Genomic DNA, 23,605 nt, shown 5'->3' with positions numbered 1-23,605 from the left:
CAAATACTAGAGAAGGAAGGAAGACTAACAACTACATTCTCCCTCTGTCCCCGGAACAGCGGAGTCGGAACGGACTTAGAGCCTAGGTGGATTCGTGCGGGGAGGGGAGGGTTCCAGGCAGCATCCACACCTCAGCATCATCCTCTTTGAAGTGGGATAAGGCATCTCTCTCTTTCTCAGAGAACCTGAATGATAAATCAGGAAATGAGCAGAATATACACAGAACCCAGCAGACGTCACTAATGGAACGGGAAATGTGGTGTTAGAGCACACCACAGTAATCCTGGGAGAGCTGGTGAGGGGCAACTATTCCCACACTGGATGACAAGAAAGCAGCCCTGGGGTCCAACAGCAAGGGGATGAAGGGTCCCAGGGCTAAAACACTCCCTCAAGTAACAGACCATTTTCACAGTGCTATCAGAGCTGACTCAACCTGGAGCTGAAGGGAGCAATCTGCTGACCTCATTAGAGAATTCTATGCCCCTCCAGAAATGCTACAGAGACAGCAAGTGTAAATACCAGAGTTATTAGTTGTCTCAGCCACAATAAGAACCTCAAGGGGAAAGTCCTACAAATAAATGTACAGAGCTCCTTGTTATTTACTATAAAGACATATGTCCTGATCTGTTCATACTTTAATTATGTAAATCTGTGTAAGTTTTGCTTTTTTATTTTTAACTATTAGCTAGACCATTTTAAGTGCTTTTCTCTAGTGAGTTCAAAACATTTAAGACAGCTAAGCATTGTTGTTCAATTAAAAACTAAACATCATTCAACTCTAAAAAATATCTGAAACTAACTATGTATTATGCCTGGTGTGCTTTCCTGTGAGTCTGCAGCACTCACCTATGTGACAGCATTTTCTAAACATCATGTCTACCCATTACCTCTTCTGTATTTTATTTTTTTAGGACTCATAAGGACAAAATATTACAACCTCTTCCTCCAAGCTTCCCTAACTCATCTCTATTTTAGAATTGCTGCCCTGAAGTTAGAATATATCCAAGTCAAATATTCCTTTACCCTCCTTGAATTTACATATAAAACCTCACCAGTAAGCCCAGCCCCCTCTCCTCTCACTTTTGGGTCCACACTACCGGGTGTGTCTGTGCTGGCTGAGAGCTCCAGGGCAGCACCCATTTAATCTACATTTTAGGCCTGTAACTCTCAGAATGGTAGTGAACATTTCTGTGTGGCTGTGTTTAAAGAATTTACACACCGGGGCCAGCCCCTTTGTTTCTGTGAGTCCACCTAACTTCAGGGAAACTCTCTTTAATAAAACCAAGCAGCAGTGCCATTTCATAGCACTGTTCTAACTCTGAACGTGGGAACTGAAAATAGAACATATATTTCTATTACAAAGCAATGAAGGCCATGTCTATTAAAAAAACTTTACAAAGAACAACCATCAAGACAAAGCAGTCATAAAACCAACCCCAGAAAAGGGTGACACCTGAGAGTGAATCCCACCCCAAATGTCCTGAATGATTCTTTTCTCTATCAAAGCGAGAACACAGAACCTATTACCGTAAGTTAAACTTCTGAAATATGTGCAACTTAATCCAGTCCCACACATATATATGTGTGTACTTGCTGGCTGTATGGCCTGCATGGACTGTGAAATCTGCTACTTTATGGCTCTGCCTCCACAGCCAAATGCTTTCACATGTACTGTATAATCTGCTTCACAAAGCTAAGGAAGGCGCTGAAGACAAAGCAGAAAGTAAGAGGTTACCAGGTGTAGCAGGCTAACATTAAACCAATATGAGATGTTTGAAACATGCTCTTTTCATATAGTATAGATAGTATGTTACATTTGCACTTTAAAAGCTCATGTCAGAATAGAGATAAATTGGACATTTACAGAATTAAATTACTTATTAATTACAAAGCATAAAATAGTAACTTTGCATCGGACAAAACTGGTAGGCACCACTTTACCCAAATGATCAAAGTATCCCAACAGTATGGAGACAATGCGATATGATGAACTGCAACAACACCGCTTCCTGGCATCCACCAAAAGTGATCGCCTGATCTAATCTCAAGGAGCTGGACAAGTGCAAATCCAGGTACAGTCTACAAAATAACTGGCCTGTCCTCCTCAAAAACCTCAAGGTCAAGAAAAAGAAAGGTGGAAGAACTGCTCCAGATTTTAAAAGGCATGACAATTAAAGGGAACACAGATTGTGGGTCAAGGTCGAGAGGACTGCCTAGTTGATATGGTTTAGTGGATAGAGCATCGGCCTGCAGACCGAAGGGTTCCAGGTTAGATTCCGATGAACGGCACTTCCTTGGTTGCAGGCTCCTCCCCAGCCCGAGCCCTGGTCAGGGCGTGTATAGGAGGCAACCAATCGATGTGTTTCTCTCACATCGATGTTTCTCTGTCTATCTCTCTCTCTTCCACTCTCTCTAAAATCAATGGAAAAATATCCTCGGGTGAGGATTTAAAAAAATCATTTAAAAATGAAGAATGGTAAATGTAATGAATATAACAAAAATTCCATGATGCTCTTACCAAGAAATTGGAACCAGGCTTCCCTCCTCTTATTTGATAGAGGAAATCATATGGTCCTGGTGATACACTCTTATCTGAGACTAGAGGCCTGGTGCACAAATTCATGCACGGGTGGGGTCACTCAGCCTGGCCAGCAGCCTAGGGGAGGGACCAAGGGAGGTTGGCTATGGGAGCGCACTGACCACCAAGGGGCAGCTCCTGCATTGAGCGTCTTCCCCATGGTGGTCAGTGCGTGTCATAGCAACTGGTCAACTGGTCGTTCAGTCGCTTAGGCTTTTATATAGAGAGAGATTCCTAAAAACCCCAACTACATGTTCTTCACAAATGATGAGGATCTATCAAACTTTTATTTGTTCTAAACTTGTTTTATGTTTCATTTGGCAGAATCATTTCTGCATGATCATCTTTTTTTGCCTTTTTGTGACAGTTAAAATCAGATTAAATTAAGCATTAAGGAAAACACTGGCAGGAACAAGTTACAAAAAAATATGAAGAGAATCTAAGGGATAGAGGATTAGGCTCTCCATTATAGCTGGTGATGCTGGAAGTTTCCAGGATTATGAATTGGGGCAAATGGAAAAATAAAGATATACACAGACACATAAATGCTTCAGGTCTAAGTATTCATTTACTATCTTTTTTTTTTTTTTTTTTTTTTAAATATATTTTATTGATTTTTTACAGAGAGGAAGGGAGAGAGATAGAGAGTCAGAAACATCGATGAGAGAGAAACATCGATCAGCCGCCTCCTGCACATCCCCCACCGGGGATGTGCCTGCAACCCAGGTACATGCCCTTGACCGGAATCGAACCTGGGACCCTTCAGTCCGCAGGCCGACGCTCTATCACCTGAGCCAAACCGGTTTCGGCGTAAGTATTCATTTACTATCTTAAAAATTACTGAGCACCTTCTGTATGCCAGACACCATCCTAGGAGATCCAACACTCAACCAATCTGACATTTCTCATGGAGAAACATCATAGCTGCAGATTAGTGACCCTAGATTAATTTAAAATATAACATGAGGTGGTATTAACAGCTATGACAAAAAGAAACCAAGACAATGAAGTGACAGGAGATAGTGAGGTCTGAGAAGGCTTCTCTACGGGAGTGCCATGCGAGCTGACAGCAGTGGGGGAGCAGGCAGGTGGACACGTTGGAGGTGGGAGGGAGAGAGGTACCCAGGGGTCACAGCCTGAGGTGAGAGTCACGTGTGGACCGGTGTCGGCTGACATAGACATCTGAGTGCGAGAAGGACCCATGAGAGGATTCCAAGTATGGAATCATTTATGTCTTAGCTACAAAGCAGAAAGCTGTCATTAGAGAAGAACAAACACAAGATCAGCTGGAAGCCCCGCAATGGCACAGGCACAGGGGGTGTGGGGTTGGGGCCAGAGCAGTAGCCGCAGGGGCTGAGGACGACGTTGTCAGATTCCGATTCTATTTTGAAAGAAAAGCTGACAGGATTGCTGAGGGGACTGAATGCAGTGTTTTGAAAGATAAAAGCCCAGGATGACAATATGGCTCTTACCTTCATCCACCCAGGGACACATGTACATTGGCTGAGGAAGAAAAGCCTGAGGAAGGAGCAAGAGTGCTGATGGCAAGAAGTCAAGAGTTGGATTTGATACACATTAGGTTTAAGATGTCTGTTAGTCATCAAAGCAGAGGTGAGCAGTGAGTCACCAGATGTGCAGGCTCTGGGGAGAAGCATTAATAAGTGCAATAGATATGGAGATGCAGATATATAAAGAAGAACTGCCTATGTGTTTGTGTGACGTGTGTGTACATACACACAATGAATGAAGGAAAATTCAAGAAGGAAAACACAGAGAAGGGAGAGAGAAACTTGAACACTGTATCTACGTCAACACCATTTGAAAATACCATTATGAGCATGTACTAGAGGCCTGCTGCACGAAATTTGTGCATGGGGGGTGAGGGGTCCCTCAGCCCAGCCTGCACCCTCTCGCAGTCCAGGACCCCCTCTCAGGGATGTCCACCTGTTGGCTTAGGCCCGCTCCCACAAGGAGCCAGCAATAGGACATCCCTCTCACAGTCTGGGACCCCTTGCTCCTTACAGCCCACCTGCACGCTGCTCCTTACCGCTTGGCTCACTGCTCCTTAGCGCTGCCATGGGGCCAGCCGTGAGCCCAGCTTCTGGCTGAGCAGCACTTCCCCTGTGGGAGCACACTGACCACCAGGGAACAGCTCCTGCGTTGAGCATCTGCCCCCTGGTGGTCAGTGCACATCATAGCAACTGGTCGTTCTGGTCGTTCTGCCATTACAGTCACTTAGGTTTTTATTATATAGATTACTTTAGTAATAAAAAGGCAGCATTTCTTTTGTTTCCCTCAATAAAATAATAAGCTAATGAAAAATATTCAAGTCAGAAGTGCAGAAGTAATATAAGGTTGAGACAACACTCAAAGACAAGCACATTAATTGTGGGTAATTTCCTCCCAGCTCTTTTCCCCTGGACACACACACGTGCACATGCACACACACGCACACACACACAGTGATGTTTTAAGTGCAGTTTAGTTTTGCTTATTTGTTTTAACACACAAGATACTGAACTCAAAAGGACAACCATAAATGCATTTTTTGTTTGTTTGGGATGTTTTTATGCTTTTACAACCACTTCACAGCCCACCTGCCTCGCATCTGAGGGCGGGTGCTTTCTGCCCCTGCCCCTCAGAGCTTCACAGCTGGGTCTCCTTTACACAATCATAAACAACATGTTTTAATTTCATAAAGAATTATTTGAATACTTAATTTTGAAATGGACATCACGATGTACAATTCCCTGTGCACATTTCTAGTGTAGTATCAAGCCTGTTAGAAAGCTCGCTTCAGCACCACCTCAAGGAGTCACTGTCTAGTCACCGAAGAGTGAAGACTCTCACTAGAAATGCCCTACCTTCAGTTCATTCAGTAAACACCTGTCATGAGCCAGTATGTGTGCTGTGTGCGTGCGTGGGAGATGGGGGAGTGAGGGGAGGGTGACAGGCGCAAAATTTTTAAAGAAAATTTCAGACAGTGAAGCGTGCTATGGATAAAGTAAGAACACTTGAGACTGTAACTGGGAGGAAGGGGAGAGAGAGGAAATGCTACTTAGCCAGGTGTCCAGAGAAATCCTGCTGAGGAAATGACATTTGAGCCAAAGCCTCAGTGAAGAGGAGGAGGGATGCAAATACCCTAGAGAGCAACCCGAGTACCAGGAGGAGAAAATGCAGAAGCCCTGAGAAAGGATGGAGCACGGCAGGAGTGAGGACAGAGGGACGGCAGTCTGGCCGGGACATCTTGGGAAGGGAGGTTAAATCATAGATGGCCTCGATGCCATGGCAACGAATATGGCGTTCATCCTAATTGCAGTAAGAAATTATTATAAGGTCATAAAGAGGGTGGTGAAGTGTACGGATGCAGGACAATTCTGAAGCAATATCCCTAGAACCTGCTGATGGAATCAAGATCCTGGGACTGTGTGGGCAACGACCAGCTTCTCCACCCGCACCATGAGTGACTTTTAGCCTTGCCATGAACCTGCTCAGTACTCACCTTGCAGCACTGTGTACAGAGAGCGCAAGCAGCAACTGCGTGTAGAATCAGTAATGAAACATGCAGCATATCATACCCTCTCACTCACCCAAATTGGGATCAGGAGCCTGGCGTTTCTTAATTTTAGCTTCAGAAATAGCAGAATAATAGGCACAAGTCATCTTGATAAGCCACATTGCTCGAACCATTGGCACTGAATATTTAGCTAAATATGCAAAAACATCTTCTTTTTTACTAAGGATGGGAACCTGAAAAGAAATAACATATTTATAATAATCACATATTATGTTCACCATCAGCAAAAGAAAGAGACTATAAGTTCCTTCTGGTTATAAGAAAGTATATCCTTCTTTAAAAAGTATATCCTTAATGGATTTTAAGCAAATTTTGACTAAGAAAATATAATCAAAACTATGTTTAGCACATTGGCAACACAATTTTATCAGCTGTGCTTTCTTCCTTATAAAAATAAATTACCTGCAAATTGTCAGATGGTGAAAGCTACTCATCTTGTCAACAAAATAGAAAAAAATAATAATTTCATGACAGTCCTCTGAGTTTATCCCAAAATTGAAACAGACAGGTCAAGTGAGAAACTGTCCCCACTCTACATTTCTTTCAAGAACACTTTTTTGTAGAAAGTTTTTCAACTGTACCAGTTCATAAGAATTAACAATTTCCACAAAGCTTTTAAAAGTGCCTTTAGCCCAAAATTTAAAATAGAGGCTAAAATGATGGAACAGTGAATTTGCCTAATAAACACTGAGCTAGAAATAGGTGGGTAATTAATTCGCTGATGGAAAGTAGGCACTTGAGGCAGTTAATTATTTCCTTTAGACCACAAAGGTACTATTTAGCAAATTAGTATCCCCATGTACAGCCACATGATTTGAAGGAATTAATCCACTCTTAGAATTCCTCATAAATATGCTAGGACAACCTCGCTTATCTATATACATTTCTGAAACTAGAGTAAGAGTGGACAAAGGTTTACCGGCTGTGACACAGCAGGACCAAAGCAGTGACAGGGAGAGGCAGGCAGCTCCCCCACCCCCCTTCTCACAGGAGGGACGAGGGCCTCACTGTTCCATTCGTGGCACCAGCCTGTTTGGCTAAACCCATCCCTGCCAGGCTCTTCATTTATGAATGCGATAATACCAACCAGGTCCATCTCACTGAGTGGTTGGAAAAGTAAAGCAAAAGAATTACATGTATCAAAATTATAACAAGTTTTGTTTTTGTTGCCAATTCCAAAGATTTCTCCATGCCAGCCAAATTGTTTTCAAGCCATGAACGTGACCTCTCCTAAGAGGATCCTAAATACCACACCATGGACATTGAGCCTCAGTCTCTCTGCCCCACACTCTTGTTTGATTTTGTGCTGGAAATCAAGGCTTCAAACCAGCTAACTGGTTCATATAGCATAGCATTTTTCTCTTAGTTAACCAAATCCTTGTTTAGTCAGTGGATTTTTTTATCATACATATGTTATAAATTTGACTATCCATATATTTGGTACAAAGTGTGATCCCAGAAATAAAAGATGAGTATTTTTTATAAAACAAAGCAATGTCATCTGACTTCACTTGAAATCACCTGGGTCTTACCAAAGAAACATCAAGCTGCTCCAACACTGAAGCAAAGCTGACTGCACTGAGAAGCAGTGTGTCCACATACTGTCTCTTATGGGCCCTTTAACAGACTTGTAGTTGTGTGCAGTTCCTGCCTTGGGTGCTGACTTGAGAACATACCCCGGCGAGGCAACTACACGTCCAAAGCTGACTGAAAGGGAGGTGAAGAGTACAGGCCACAGCTGTAAGGGCTCCTTTCTGCAGACCACAGCAATACATTTTAACAAAATAATGTCTGGAGTCCGGGCCAGTATGCCCAGTGATACAGCACTGGCCTGCACACCTGAGGGTCTCGGGTTCAATTCCCGGTCAAGAGCATGTATCTTGGTTGCAGGTGTGTTCTCTGGCCTGAGTCAGGACATGTACGGAAGCAATCAATCGAGGAGACACATTGATGTTTCTCTCTCTTTCCTCCTCCCTCCCACTCTCTCTAAAAATCAATGGAAAAAATAATTTCAGGTAAGCATTAATTTAAAAAAATAATCTCTTGAAAATGTAACTTACAAGGCACATCTTTCAGGGAGCATAAGGCTCAGGTTTATTATCATTTATTCAGTTCAAGATCTGAGTGGCTGCTTCTCACTCAGAACACAGTTTGGGGGTCTGGCTGCCTCTTAATCAAACATACCAAAGATTATAATACCATGACCTAAAAAAATAGGCAAATGCAAAAAGTAAAGTTAGCATCTCCAAAGAAATGATAGCATCTTTTGTAGATGCCTAAAGTATTTCTTTTGAATTGAAATTGACAGGAGGAAACAAAAAGTTTTTGAACAAGTGAAATGTTTAGATGAAATAGCAAACAAAACAGAGCCACAGGTCTTAGGATAAGAACAGAAGGCAAACCTCTATGGCAGAGCCCTAAGAAATGGTTGACTCAAATCAAGGGCTTTAGGATGTAGAAGAATATACGTGAAGAAAGTTAATTAAGGAAAGGACACACATTGATGGATTTGTCAATATACAGCTTGGGCGAACTCAGGAAGGAAAATATATTTACCCCGAGTGAACTTCCTTACAGTGATGGATTCTATTTTGAACAAAGAAACCGTCTGACTTGAACTTGTAGCTGAACCTAGGCAATCCCCTGCAGCTGCTTGGTGTCTGAATCAAGCCAGACCTGCATGTAAGCACCAAAAGAAAACTAAGACACCTAGCATGTGATGGTTTTCCATCCTGGCATGCCCTTTCCCCTTGGATAAATGCTACCATCAGCATCAGCGGCTCACTAAACAGTGGTATAGGCCAAAGGAAACCCATAGACCGCAGACACCTGAAGTGAATACCTGATCAGAAATAGTGAACTGTGCGAGAGCCAGAAGGGTATCCCTAGGGGCCAAAAATCTCCTTCTCCAAATCCATCCTTGAGCCTGAGTTAAAAGGCCCTTCGCAGGCCATTGTTTCCCTCTCCATGGCTACATACTTGGGAGCTGTGGAGCTTTATAGTAACAGAACTCAGGCCCAGAAACCTGATCCATCCCATATAGAACTACTCTGAACTCTCTATCAGAGCTGGAAGATGATTCATGATCTTAGCAGGAAAATGAAGGTCTTCTGCATTAAGCCATCTCACAGATAAATACCAGAAATTAAAGAAGTATTTAAACTTTCTAATATGAAGAACATGTGGAGAATGCATTCTTTCACCCAACTCAGAAAGAGATTTCACTGTCTCAAGAAGCTTACATGCTGGAGAAGGGAGGGGGACAAACTTTTGAAAAGCCCAAGAAATGAATACTTCAAAATACCTTCAATGGTTTTGTAAAGAAAACATGTTTGCCCTAGCCAGTTTGGTTCAGTGGATAGAGTGTCAGCCCATGGACTGAAGGTTCCTGGGCTTGATTCCAATCAAGAGCACATACCGGGTACAGCTTGATCCCCGGCCCTGGTTGGGGCACATGCGGGAGGCAACCAATCAATGTGTCTTTCTCACATCCATGTTTCTCTCTGTCTCTCCCCCTTCTTTCCACTCTCTCTAAGAATCAATGGAAAAATATCCTCAGGTGAGGATTAACAAAAAATGAAAAACAAAAAAAAGAAGAAAAATAAAATATTTTTTAAATTAAATCTTTACTGTTCAGATTATTACAGTTGTTCCTCTTTTTTCCCTCCCCCATAGCTCCCCTCTACCCAGTTCCCACCCCACACTCTGCCCTTAACCCGCACCCCCCACTGTCCTCATCCATAGGTATACAATTTTTGTCCAGTCTCTTCCCGCAACCCCCACACCCCTTTCTCCCCCAGAGAATAGTCCACTCCCTTTCTATGTCCCTGATCATATTAATTCACCAGTTTATTCTGTTCATCAGATTATTTATTCACTTGATTTTTAGATTCACTTGTTGATAGATGTGTATTTGTTGTTCATAATTTGTATCTTTACCTTTTTCTTCTTCTTCCTCTTCTTAAAGGATACCTTTCAGCATTTCATATAATACTGGTTTGGTGGTGATGAACTCCTTTAGCTTTTCCTTATCTGTGAAGCTCTTTATCTGACCTTCAATTCTGAATGATAGCTTTGCTGGGTAGAGTAATCTTGGTTGTAGGTTCTTGGCATTCATCACCTTGAATATTTCTTGCCACTCCATTCTGGCCTGCATAGTTTCTGTTGAGAAATCAGCTGACAGTCGTATGGGTACTCCCTTGTAGGTAACTGACTGTGCTGCTTTTAAGATTCTCTCTTTGTCTTTTGCTCTTGGCATTTTAATTATGATGTGTCTTGGTGTGGTCCTCTTTGGATTCCTTTTGTTTGGGGTTTTCTGCGCTTCCTGGACTTGTAAGTCTATTTCTTTCACCAGGTAGGGGAAGTTTTCTGTCATGATTTCTTCAAATAGGTTTTCAATATCTTGCTCTCTCTCTTCTTATGGCACCCCCATAATTCGGATGTTGGTACGCTTGAAGTTGTCCCAGAGGCTCCTTACACTATCTTCATATTTTTGGATTCTTTTTTCTTTTTGCTTTTCCGGTTGAGTGTTTTTTGCTTCTTCGTATTTCAAATCTTTGACTTGATTCTTGCAATCCTCTAGTCTGCTGTTGGAACTCTGTATAATATTCTTTATTTCAGTCAGTGTATGCTTAATTTCTAGTTGGTCCTTTTTCATAACCTCAAGGGTCTCACTAGATTTCTTGAGGGTCTCACTAAATTTATTGGCGGTTTCTAGAAAATTCTTGAAAAACCTTAAAAGTGTGTCTGAATCAAGTGTGGTTTTGAACTCTATATCCAGTAGTTTGCTTTCCTCCATTTCTGTCATTTGTGACCTGTTTCTTTGTCTCCACATTTTTTATGCTTCCCTATTGTTGATAGAATGGCTTTGTGTGCTAGGTGTCCTATAGGGCCCAGTGGCTCCGCTTCCACAATTACCTGAGGTGGACACTCTTGGTGCACCCCTTTGTGGGCTTTGTGCACAGTCTTGTTGTAGTTAAGCCTTGATTGTTGTAGGTATCACTGGGAGGAATTGACCTCCAGGCCAATTGGCTGTGAGAATCAGCTGTGTCTACAGTGGGAGAACTTCTGTGCTGGAGACACCCTTCTGGGGCAGGATTTGCTTCAGTGGGGCTTTGGTGTTCACTGAGTCTGCACCCTGAGTGTGTCCCTCATGGATCTGAGAAGTTGTAATCTGGATGGTCCCACTCTGACCACTGGGTACACTGGCTCTTGGATATCTAAGGAGGTGCTAATTTAGCCTCTGCCTGAGGCTACCCAGCAGGAGCTATGGAGAGATCTGCAGATTCCTCTTCTTTGTTTGGGGTTTGGAGGTGCCCAGATGAGGCCCAGCTGTGAAGCAATGCAAGCTGCTGTGGGGCCTTGGGCCTTCTTTTGGAAGTTCTGGGTCTCTCTGACCCAGCTGCAGTTTGTTAGGTAATTTTCAGATTGCAAAGGGCCAGGCCTTTCATATGCAAAAGTCTCTGCGCACAGCTTGAGTGGGGCGGGGTCTCAGGGAATCAACAGGGCGGAGCAAACAGCTATGGCTGATCCTCAGCCCTGCCCTAAGAGGCCCCGGGTCTCAGTGTCCCGGTAATCCCTGCAAGCACCTATGAGAGAAAGCCGCCCTCGAGTTCCGACCGATGCCAGATAGTCCAGTTTCTCCCTGTATGAGTCTGGGTCCCCAGAGACTCGCCCGGAACTGGAGTTCAGAGCAGTTGGGAGCTTGAGACTCCCTCCAGATTGAAAAAGACAACTGTGTCCTCAGTTGCCAGCCCTTTCCACGTGCACCTCCGTACCTCTGCACTTTACTTCCACATTTCCTCTGAGTTTCAGTGTGCTCTTCTCTTTCCTTCTAGTTGTAGAATTTCCACTCAGCCAGCCTTCCTGTGGTTCTGGATGATGTCCGTTTTGTCTTTTAGTTGTATTTTTGAAGTAGTTGTGGGAGGCAGCAATTTCCAGTGTTTACCTATGCCGCCATCTTGGTTTCCTGTCAAGAAAATATTTTTAACCTTGCAAAGAATTAATGCCAGGACTTACCCGAGGAACACCTGACTTGGCCAGAGGAAGCTCCTAATAAAGAGAGAAGAACAATGGCTACTACACTGCACCCTAATTCATCTCCCATCTACAAGATGAGACCACTGCATCCCTAAAGCAAGGGCCTCAATTCCTCACCAGTACTTCCTTCCAGGATACATCCACAAAATGTACTCCAAAAAGTTTTAAAAAGGAAAACCTAGAAAGAAAGATGTCAGTCTGGCCACGTAGGAGCTGGAGATACTATCTGACATGGAGGGTATGGACTATTGTTAGAAAGCCAATGACTATCGACTATGGAAGGATGTCCTTTGACTTGTCTGGCCTCCAGATACCTTGCATAGGCCACAGTGTGCCCAAGTGGTACATGCGTTATAGAATAGTAAGAAGCTAGGAAAATTCCAGGACAAGCGGAATAGGGAAACTGAGACAGACAGTTAAACAGTAGTTTGTGGCCACCTAATTAAATCCTATCTTCCCTAAACCAAGGACACTTAAGAGTAAATGGTTTGCACTTCTCCTCCCCAACCAGAGAGTAAGTAGCTTAAATCACCCTACTCTGGGAGACAAATAACAGAAATCCAATTAGTGCAGTTTGCCAGCCACACACAAGGACAGAGAGAATATATCTCATTTTGTACATCAGCATAAGGCTGATGAATAGTCTATTGATCCTCTCAAAGACCCCCCTTAAATGCCCAGCCTTAAAAACCCCTAAAAATGAAGGTCCCAGCGCCCTCTCTCTCCAGGGAGCATGCCGGTGCCATTCCCTTCCCCCTCTACACTTCCCCTCCCTGGCTCCCCCTACTTCCCTCTATGTATCCCCTGACCCAGGGGTGGGCAAACTTTTTGACTCGAGGGCCACAATGGGTTCTTAAACTGGACCGGAGGGCCGGAACAAAAGCAGGGATGGAGTGTTTGTGTGAACTAATATAAATTCAAAGTAAACATCATTACATAAAAGGGTACGGTCTTTTTTTTTTTTTTAGTTTTATTCATTTCAAACAGGCCGGATCCGGCCCGCGGGCCGTAGTTTGCCCACGGCTGCCCTAACCTCTAAGGCAACAGTCGGTTGGTCAGTGGGCCGCCAACCACTGGTGGTCCATGAGGTCTGAAAGGTTGACGATCACTGCTCTAAGGGACCCCATGAGACTTGCAACCAGGGGAGCAATGGGCAATGGCAGCTAGTCCTGGGTTAACCCCCTGAACCTGTCTCCAAGGCCCCCTTTTCTCTGACTTCCCAGTGATCCAAGTCAGCCCAGCCTAGGCTCTCCTGTTCCTTCTTCTAAGCTCTCCCTTGTTTCACTGTCCTAAGTGTGTTTTTGCTGCAGTCAATAAATTCTTGCTTGCTTTTCTACACTTTGTGTCTTGATTGAAATTTTTCTTTCAAGAAGACAAGAACCGAGGTCTCTCTCCCCGCCCCCCCCCACCCCCTCCACCCCGACCCATAGCACATGATCACCACTGGAAAAGAAATGCCACATGATTCAGGCTGTGTTGAGACAGGCACTACCTGAGTAGCAAGAGGTGGTTATGCTGACTGTTGTGCTTTTCAAGCATTTAGTTGCCTTTAACCACTGAAATCCATGGAAGGCAACACAAAGCTATGACTCTCAGGCAAAATAAAGGCAACGGGAGCTGTGGGTACTCTTTTCAAAGAGCTGCTTTAGGAACGAACAAAGGACCTCTCCTCTGAGGTCTGCACCAAGCCAGACAAAGAAATCTTACCATCAGGAGCGAAGATGGGCACCCTTAAAACTAAAGGGTTTCAGGGGAGATGAGAATGCTCTGTTTGCTAGTGAAATCAATCATTAACACAATTTTAAAACATAAAGAGGCCATCAAGAATGCTAATGTTGCTGAGGGTATGAAAGAAACAATGATCACAGGCAACTGAAGAGGTAGAAAACCTGTTGTTGATTTGGATAAAGGCAAAGCAGTTTAGCCAGTTCGGAGGCAGTGATATATGAACAAGCAAAGATGCTGCATTAGACATGCATTGTTTATAAGAAAGGGTAAAACGGGGAATCATTTGGGGGTCTGGAATGGATTGATTCCATTTACATTATTTCTAATGGGGAAAAAATGATTCCATTTTCAAACAAATTACTTCTGAAATAGCCTTCTGGAACAAATTAAGACCGAGAACTGAGGTTCCACTGTATATACTTGAACATTATCTCAAACATCCTCATTTCTATAAGACCATAATTAAAACAATGTAAGAAAAACTTATACCTTTTTTGCCAAAATAGCAAGTGGCTTATTTCCTGCTAATTCAGAGAACCAACTATGAATTGCACTCTGCGATCGAGGGGTAACCAGCCAATAATTATCTTTAGCATTAACTTGTGGTTTCTTCTTTCCGTTGTCCTGGAAAGTGTTCAGCTTTAGTTTCTCAGCTAATATGCTGCTAAAATAAGCTCCAATCTGAGGAAACAAGAGAAAATTTTTAAAGAAAATAATTATGTTAGTAATGTATATTAGTATTTTATCTTTATCTTCAAACAGCTCATCAGACAATAAAGTGGCAATTTAAGTCCTTAAAGTCAAGAGTTGTGATTTCCTTGACTAACTTAATGCAAAAACTGCCACAGCACCTTTGTTCTTATGAACAAGTAGTTCAAGAAAAAGAGAAGACCTTTGAAATCCTGTTAAGATTAAATGAATTGCATCCTGAATGTCAAGAGAATGGGTTCTGCTTTAATCTTCGGCTGTACTTTCCTTTTTCATACTGCACACCCATTGAAGAGAGTATTTTTCCTGAGAGGAGTTGCACAGAAAGCCTAGTAATCAATCACACCATAATTATTCTTTTTCTTGTTTCATCTTAATAGCATGTATTTTTGGAAAGCAAACTCTGTATTTACACTCAGTGCTTTTTTAAAAAAGAATCTAGAGAAATTTAATTTATTTAAATGGAAAATTACAAGAGTCAATTAAATTAACTATTCAACATTTTAGATTGGGCTGCCAATTTCATGAGCACAAGTGTTTCAAGAGAACGCTACTGTCACCTGATCTGAAAGGAGCAAAGCAGCAAAGGAAGCTCCTGTGATTACTGCAGCATTTTCATATCAACCAAATTAAAAGAGGACAAAGGAAGGAGAAAGACAACAAGGAAGGAGATAAAATAGAATCTAAAAATTCAACAAATCGCCCTAGCCAGTTTTGCTAAATGGATAGAGCATTGGCCTGCGGACTGAAGGGTCCCGGGTTCAATTCCGGTCAAGGACACATGCCCAGGTTGTGGGCTTGACCCCAGTAGGGGGCTTTCAGGAGGCAGCCAATCAATAATTCTCTCTCGCTGAAACCGGTTTGGCTCAGTGGATAGAGCGTCGGCTTGCGGACTGAGGGGTCCCAGGTTCGATTCCGGTCAAGGGCATGTACCTGGGTTGCGGCCACATCCCCAGTGGGAGATGTGCAGGAGGCAGCTGATCGATGTTTCTCTCTCATCGATGTTTCTAACTCTCTATCTCTCTCCCTTCCTCTCTGTAAAAAAATCAATAAAATATATTAAAAAAAAATTCTCTCTCATCATTGATGTTTCTATCTCTCCCTTCCTCTCTGAAATCAATAAAAATATATTTAAAAAAATTAAAAGAATTATATCTTTATATCTAATTATTACATAACCACACAGAAAAAAGCACACATTTAATTCAAGAAAATTTTAACACAACATTTGATTGTCTATTTTTATTTTTCAGATATTTATTATTTCTTCAAATTTGTTGTTTATCAGGAATGACTGAAATAAAAAATATAATTGAGTCCCATCATCATCATGGAAATGGATTTAAGAGAAAACTGGTCAGATCAATATTATTGCTTCCCACTTGGAATCAGTAAATAGTTGCCACTGATAGCGCACAGACTGCCAAGAATGCTCAAGATCTATTTATATAAAAACCCTGGGTGTAACGCGTCACATCCGAGGCTCCACCAACCAGAAGGAAGTGAGTCCTGCAAGGGGTCGTCTTGGCAATGGCTGCGCCCTCCCAGAGCTGCTTCTCTCGAGGCCTGAGGGAAGAACCCACCCTCGGAGCGCCAGGAGCGCCCAGCAGCAGTCAGTCCTGGGTTGCTGAGGCGAAGGTCACTACGTGGTGGAACTCTGGGTCTGGCCCAACAGGGAGCGTGGCCGGCCTTCAAACCAGACCCTGACAGTAGGGAGGAGGGAGCCCCATTCCTCACAGAATCCGCTGTTGGATAGCTTGCTGTCAGTGGCCTGCCAGCCAGGAACCCCATTCACCTGCACCCCGGATGCTGACAGGAGGGAGGAGGGAGCCCCATTCCTCACGGAATTGACACGTGGCCAGCTTGCTGTCAGGGGCCTGCCAGCTAGGAATCCTATTCCCCTGCATATCTGTATAAATTAATACATTATATTAGAGGTCGTGGTGGTACTGTTTTACCCACAATGTCTACAGGAATTGCTGCAAATTTACTTCTTGGTGGAAGAACCTTTCATTCCTAATATAAATTACCAATTCCATTAAAGGAAACTTCAATTTCTAGACTCGATATAAACAGTGAAGTTGCTAAAACTATTAAAAAGGCCCAACTTCTCATTATTGATGAATGCATCATGGCATCCAGTCATGCTATAAACGCCATAGACAGATTACTAAGAGAAATTATGAATTTGAATGTGGTATTTGGTGGGAAAGTTCTCCTTCTTGGAGGGGATTTTCGACAATGTCTCAGTATTGTACCGCATGGTATGCGATCGGCCATAGTACAAACGAGTTTAAAGTACTGCAATGTTTGAGGATGTTTCAGAAAGTTGTCTCTTACAACAAATATGAGATCAGAGGATTCTGCTTATAGTGAATGGTTAGTAAAACTTGGAGATGGCAAACTTGATAGCAGTTTTCATTTAGGAATGGATATTATTGAACTCCCCTATGAAATGATTTGTAATGGATCTATTATTGAAGCTGCCTTTGGAAATAGTATATCTATAGATAATATTAAAAATATATCTAGCCCTAACTGGTTTGGCTCAGTGGATAGAGCGTCAGCCTGTGGACTGAAAGATCCCAGGTTCGATTCCAGCCAAGGGCATGTACCTTGGTTGCGGGCACATCCCCAGTAGGAGGTGTGCAGGAGGCAGCTGATCAATGTTCCTCTCTCACTAACTCTCTATCCCTCTCCCTTCCTCTCTGTGAAAAATCAAATATATATATATATATATATATATATATATATATATATATATATAAATATATACACACACATATATATGTGCAATTCTTTGTCCAAAAAATGGGCACATTAAAAAATTAAATGAAGAAATTTCAGATATACTTGATGGAGATTTTCACACATATTTGAGTGACGATTCCATTGATTCAACAGATGATGCTGAAAAGGAAAATTTTGCCATCGAATTTCTTAATAGTATTACTCCTTCGGGAATGCCGTGTCATAAATTAAAATTGAAAGTGGGTGCAATCATCATGCTATTGAGAAATCTTAATAGTAAATGGGGTCTTTGTAATGGTACCGATTTATTATCAAAAGATTACGACCTAACATTATCGAAGCTGAAGTATTAACAGGATCTGCAGAGGGAGAGATTATTCTGATTCCAAGAATGATTTGTCCCCATCTGACACTGGGCTCCCATTTAAATTGATTCGACGACAGTTTCCCGTGATGCCAGCATTTGCGATGACTATTAATAAATCACAAGGACAAACTCTAGACAGAGTAGGAATATTCCTACTTAAACCCGTTTTCACACATGGTCAGTTATATGTTGCTTTCTCTTGAGTTCAAAGAGCATGTGATGTTAAAGTTAAAGTTCTAAATACTTCATCACAAGGGAAATTAGTCAAGCACTCTGAAAGTGTTTCCACTCTTAATGTGGTGTACAGGGAGATATCAGAATAAGTTTAATCACTTTATCAGTCATTGTTTGCATCACTGTTGTTTTTATATCATGTTTTTGTTGTTTTCATATCATGTTTTTGTTGTTTTTATATCATGCCTCTGTTGTATCCTTTTGTTACTGTTTATTTATTAATAAATTTATATATTATTTTCATATACATTTTACTAATTTCCTTTCATCTCTCACACTTCTATTATTATAGAGAAAGGGCAAATAGCAATACTAAAATATTTCCTCTAATTAATTCCCTTTTAATGTGCACAAATTTCATGCACCAGGCCACTAGTATGCTACATAATACGGCAGGCCTGCTCACGGGGGTGGGGGACTAGGAAATAATGTATAGGAACTTCTTGATTTCATCGTACAAGACAAGTACAAAAGCACCACCCATGCCTCTGAGAATACTAGACGACGCATCCTTGTAAAAGCTTTGCCTCCTTAGTCAGGAGCAATCTTCCTCCAGCAGCCCAGCACTCTGTGAACATGACATTAGTTCCTCCCTGCTGACTGCATCATCAGGCTACAAGGAACCTTGTGAAACAGAGATGAAGTCACCCCTGCCATCGCCAGGGCAGGACTGTGCAGTGACCAGCTGAGGAAGACGTGTGCATTCTGGAGATCTGAAGCATTTCCTTTGCAGTGCCACAGGTGCCGAAGCAGGCAGCTCGGTGGGTGACAGTACCCTACCGTCACCCTGAAGCTCTGTACAACCCTTAATCTCACTGGATTTGGAGATCTGAAACAGGCAGTCACCAGAGACTCTGACTTCCCTCTCACTCCATCTTTGCCCACATCAGCTGCTAGACCAGTACGGGCAAAATCAAGATACACAAAACACAAAGGGAGGAGGGGGGAGCCCAGTGGCACCACCTGATGCCGATTCCCTGCAAGTAGATCCAGAATTGGGTTCTCGTGTCCACAGCTCCCAGGACAATGTGCTTGTATTTATCTTCGGAGACAAAGTTGAGAGCCCGAGCGGGGAAGGATCTATTACCAGCCAGAAGGACAGGGCTCCCTGCTCCCTGGGTATGGGACCCAGGTAGCCTACAATGCCCTGGCATTTGCTTATCTGCCGGGACTTGCTGACAGGGTGCAACTGCAGCCACAGCTCCACCCACTCCTGGGGGATACCACCGGCTGGGAGATGGCCACAGCTGCTCCACCTGACAGGAAGTCCTTAATGAAGAACACAGCGCATCTATGATACTGAAAGGAGAGAAGCGGGAAACTGCAGGACTGGGCTTGTAACCAGCTGGGCACTCTAGTTGGCTGTATACTCTTAATGAAAGTTAGTGTAAGAAGAGAAGTATTGTAGAAAAATTGAAATTTTTACATAATAATTTTGTTATTGAAGACTTCGGTATAGTTTATTCTAAAACTTTTTTATGTGTATTGCAAGATAGAGTAAATGAATAAATATATTGATATCTATTGCTAAGATGGAGGATTCTCACTTTGGGAGAAAGGAGATACACAGATGAAATAGGAAAAAGAAAAAACCCTGTGGTATTGAGTTAGAACTGATGGAAGAGAGCAGAGGAGGAAGAGAAGGAGTAGGGAGTTGAGGGAAGGGGGAGGCAGGAAGGAAGAAGGGGGAGAAAGGAGGGAAGGAGGGAGTGAGGGAGGAATGAAAAGAGGGGAAAAAGAAATTGAACCGTGTTTCCCATCTCTGTCCACTTAAAGGGCCTAGAAGTCATGATACTCCAGTAGCAAGACCATGCCAAGCATTCAGATATGAGCTGGGGCAGGGAAAGGACATGAACCTGGAATATGTTACTGTGTCAAACTGAGGAAGTGCTCAAAAGAAAGGACCTGAGAGGCAGGTTAAAGGCACCCCACTGTCTAAATGTAAGACAATTTAGCATCAAAAAGAAAAATGAAAATAATACATCAGATTTAAAGAGAATCCAGGGGTTAAAAGTGATACTAATAAATGTGGTGTCCTTTACAAATGAATGCCAAGTAATAAATGTATGAGGAATAATAACTAGAAAACCAGCATTCTGCATCCACGAGCAAAAAAATCACTCAGCAAAAATCATCAATTGATCTAAAATCATAGGATGAAATTCTATTGGGGAATAGGATATTCATATGGTCTCAAAATATCAATATATAGTGTCTACTATGAGAAAAAGATAACTACTGTTACAATGTACAGCAAGCATGTCAAACTCATGGCCCACAGGCTGCATGCAGCCCACAATGAACATTTTTGCAGCCGAGCCAATATGAAGGTATGTAAGAAATGTTTTAATAAAAATTTTGTAACTTAATTTACAATATCCTGTTATACATAATTATGAATAACGAACTACAACGTTCGCTAATGACTGATTATTATAATCGTGGTGCATTCATTTCTTTTACGCGCCTTATGTGCCTTATGCGCAGGCGCACCATTTCTCTCCACTAATACTAGCAGTGAATATTTTTAGCAGCCGATTGCCACATCATTAGTCTTGTACTGATTTGTTTGGTGTGCACAAGAGGAAATATTTCACTTTCGGAGAACAAGAAAAATAGGTTTATTTGCATTACACTTATTAATTTGTGCAGTTATTCAGTGTCTGGTAAGTTAATGTTCAAAAAAAAATATTAATTTTTCTTAAAATGTTCTATTGTTTTATGTTAAGGATTACTCGTTTATTTCAGCCCTTTGTATTCAGCATGTCTCTATCAAAATAAGCCTACGTTTCTATGAAAATTGAAGCTTTTGTTTTCTTGCCATCCACATAAACTTAAACCTTGTTTATTTGGCCCGTGATAGCCTTTGAGTTTGACATCTTGATGTACAGAGATGCAGACTCCACCCTAAGTGATCAAACAGTGTAACCCAGCGGTTCTCAACCTGTGGGTCGCGACCCCTTTGGAGGTCGAACGACCCTTTCACAGGGGTCGCTTAAGACCATCCTGCATATCAGATATTTACATTACGAGTCATAACAGTAGCAACATTACAGTTATGAAGTAGCAACGAAAATAATTTTATGGTTGGGTCACAACATGAGGAACTGTATTTAAAGGGCCAGAAGGTTGAGAACCACTGGTGTAACCGATAACAGAGCAAACCGGTATTGCTTGCTCCTGATGTGATGCAAGTGATGCAACGTAGTATTCCTGCCCAAAGTATTTGACCTGAATCCCGTCATGAGAAAACAACAAGGAAAATCTAGAATAAAGGCCTAAAATACAAGAAAAATAACTAGACTCTTCTAAGACGGCATTCCTGAAAGCCCCCCAAAAATACAAAAACAGAACAAGGAAAGCTGGAGAGCAGAGTTGAAGATTAGAAGAGACTAAGGCAGTGGTTCTCAACCTTCTGGCCCTTTAAATACAGTTCCTCATGTTGTGACCCAACCATAAAATTATTTTCGTTGCTACTTCATAACTGTAATGGTGCTACTGTTATGAATCGTAATGTAAATATCTGATATGCAGGATGGTCTTAGGCGACCCCTGTGAAAGGGTCGTTTGACCGCCAAAGGGGTCGCGACCCACAGGTTGAGAACCGCTGGACTAAGGGGACAGGACAACCTGACTGGATCCTAGGACAGGACAGCTTACAGGATATTTGGAGAAATTTGAATATGGATTGTGGTTTAAACAACAGTACTTTATCAACATTAACTACCCAGGGAATCACATACACATACTTTTCCAGAAGTTCGGGGACACAGATAATTAGCATACCTTTGATGGATTAATTACAATATTTCTGGCTGAGCCATGTTCGTCTCCCGTAAAGGCCGGCTGATTGCTGAAGCCTTGCTTTACATTCACAGCAGTGAGTTCATCCTGGTCAAGAAAAGGCATTGATTAATGAGAAGGATGTAAAAGCTCCAACTTAACCCCTCCTACTACAGCCTAACGACTAACTTTGCTGTACTCTGAAGAGAACTGTTGAATGCACACCAAAAGAAGCAAAAATTAAAGTTTAAAAACCAATATATAAATGTGTAGAAAGAGATCAAGTGAATGTGGCAAAATGTTGACAATTATAGATTCTAGCTGTATGGTACATGGGTGTTCCTTATACTATTCTTTTAACTTTTCTGTAAGTTTGAAAATTTTTAACCAATTAAGTTGGGAAAAGGTAATGAGCAAAAATTCCCCCCACACAAACACATACATCATAGGATTTTCAAACGAGAATTGTTTCTAGAGAACATAGTTTAAGTCTTCCTTTCTTGCCAGCCCCTAGACACACCCCTATTTTATATTCAAGAACACCGACTCACTCAACTAACCCAAAACCCCACCGCAAGCTAAAGACAGAAATGAAAGGTTCGTAGGCACAGCTCTGTGATAACCACACAACACAATGACCTGCAACTAAAGGAATGTTTGGAACTTGCAAAGTTCTCTCATACATCTTGGCTCACTTGATCTTACCAATTCTGTGGCAGACAGCAGGTGTGGGTCTTCATGCCTATTTACAGGTGAGAAGAGTGAGGTTCACTAAGCTAGTGCCAACACTGGAATACTGCCTTTCAATCCTAGACTAGGAAGATATAACTTTCCCTGATACCATGCCACGAAGTATAAATGCCACATAAAAATGTGGTCTAAAAATACAGAGCTACCACTTGTACTCTCCTTAAAAAGATATCTTCCTGGTAGACACAGGAACTTTTTTTCCCAAGGTCACACACATCAAAACTAGCCCAGGCTGCAAAAACGAAAACCTTGCCCCTGCCACATCACTGTGTTATAGAGTTCCTAAAGCACACATTGAAAGTATAAAAGGGAAAGGTTGGAGTAAATGAAGCTACTTTCTGCTCCCCTCACTCCAAGCCAAGAAATGGTCTTAGTAACCAACAGGGTAATGCTGTCCACAGCACAAGAATAAGAATATATACTTATTCCTCAAAAGTAATTGCTCCAAGTGTAAAATGAAAAAAAAAAAAGTCAGCTGACCAAAATCACCACTGTGGTTAGGCAGGAAGCTTCAGAACAAAATAGTTCATAATTCATAGCATGTGAACTGAGATGAGACCTGCCATGCCACGTTACCTAACTGTGTGTGCTCTACCTAATACTTCAGTGAGCCACTGCTCTGGTGAGTTCTCAAAAGAGCCTGCTACAGGAAATGCAGCTCTGTGACAACCAAGTATCCTCCAAACACATGAGGTGACTGGAGTAACAATCTGCACAGAAAATGACTGCACACACATCAGAAGACACCTCAAACTGACTACACATTTTCAAGTCAATTATTTGAAAATCTAGGGTCAAACTACATGACGATTTCAGTAGTCTCAGAGTCTAAGAATGAAGGGGCACAAATGAGATCATGAGAGAAAAGGGATGGGAAAATTGAATCTTATCTTTCTTTTATCATCACATTATTACAAGAAACTTTAATTGAGTAACAGCATATGTTTTTAATAAAAAATATGTCTGGCTTAATCAAGAGGAGATGTGTGAGGCTTAAGGACCAGATAGTTTCATTTAGTGCTGCTTAACTTTCTATTCTAAACTAGCACCAGCTCAGTTAGCTGCCTGTTGTATGTGACTGCTAACCACT

General features: G+C 42.1%; 1 protein-coding gene and 1 pseudogene across 1 annotated transcript in view; both read right to left on the bottom strand.

Moving 5' to 3' along the window:
• Positions 1–23,605, bottom strand: part of MED12L (mediator complex subunit 12L) — a 423,390-nt gene that overhangs the window by 318,198 nt on the left and 81,587 nt on the right. The window contains exons 3-5 of the mRNA XM_070405985.1: positions 21,769–21,873; positions 14,412–14,603; positions 6,169–6,328 (exon numbers count right to left, since the gene is read on the bottom strand). Of these exons, the coding sequence (XP_070262086.1) occupies positions 6,169–6,328; positions 14,412–14,603; positions 21,769–21,873 (457 nt within the window). The remainder of the gene's footprint in view (positions 1–6,168; positions 6,329–14,411; positions 14,604–21,768; positions 21,874–23,605) is intronic.
• Positions 18,596–20,288, bottom strand: LOC139004418 (ADP/ATP translocase 2-like; annotated as a pseudogene).

This window comes from Myotis yumanensis, unplaced genomic scaffold, assembly GCF_028538775.1.
Source record: "Myotis yumanensis isolate MYYU_CA2020_CCGP unplaced genomic scaffold, mMyoYum1.0.hap1 SCAF_2, whole genome shotgun sequence".
Taxonomy (NCBI): domain Eukaryota; kingdom Metazoa; phylum Chordata; class Mammalia; order Chiroptera; family Vespertilionidae; genus Myotis; species Myotis yumanensis.
This window is presented reverse-complemented; position numbering and strand designations above follow the sequence as displayed.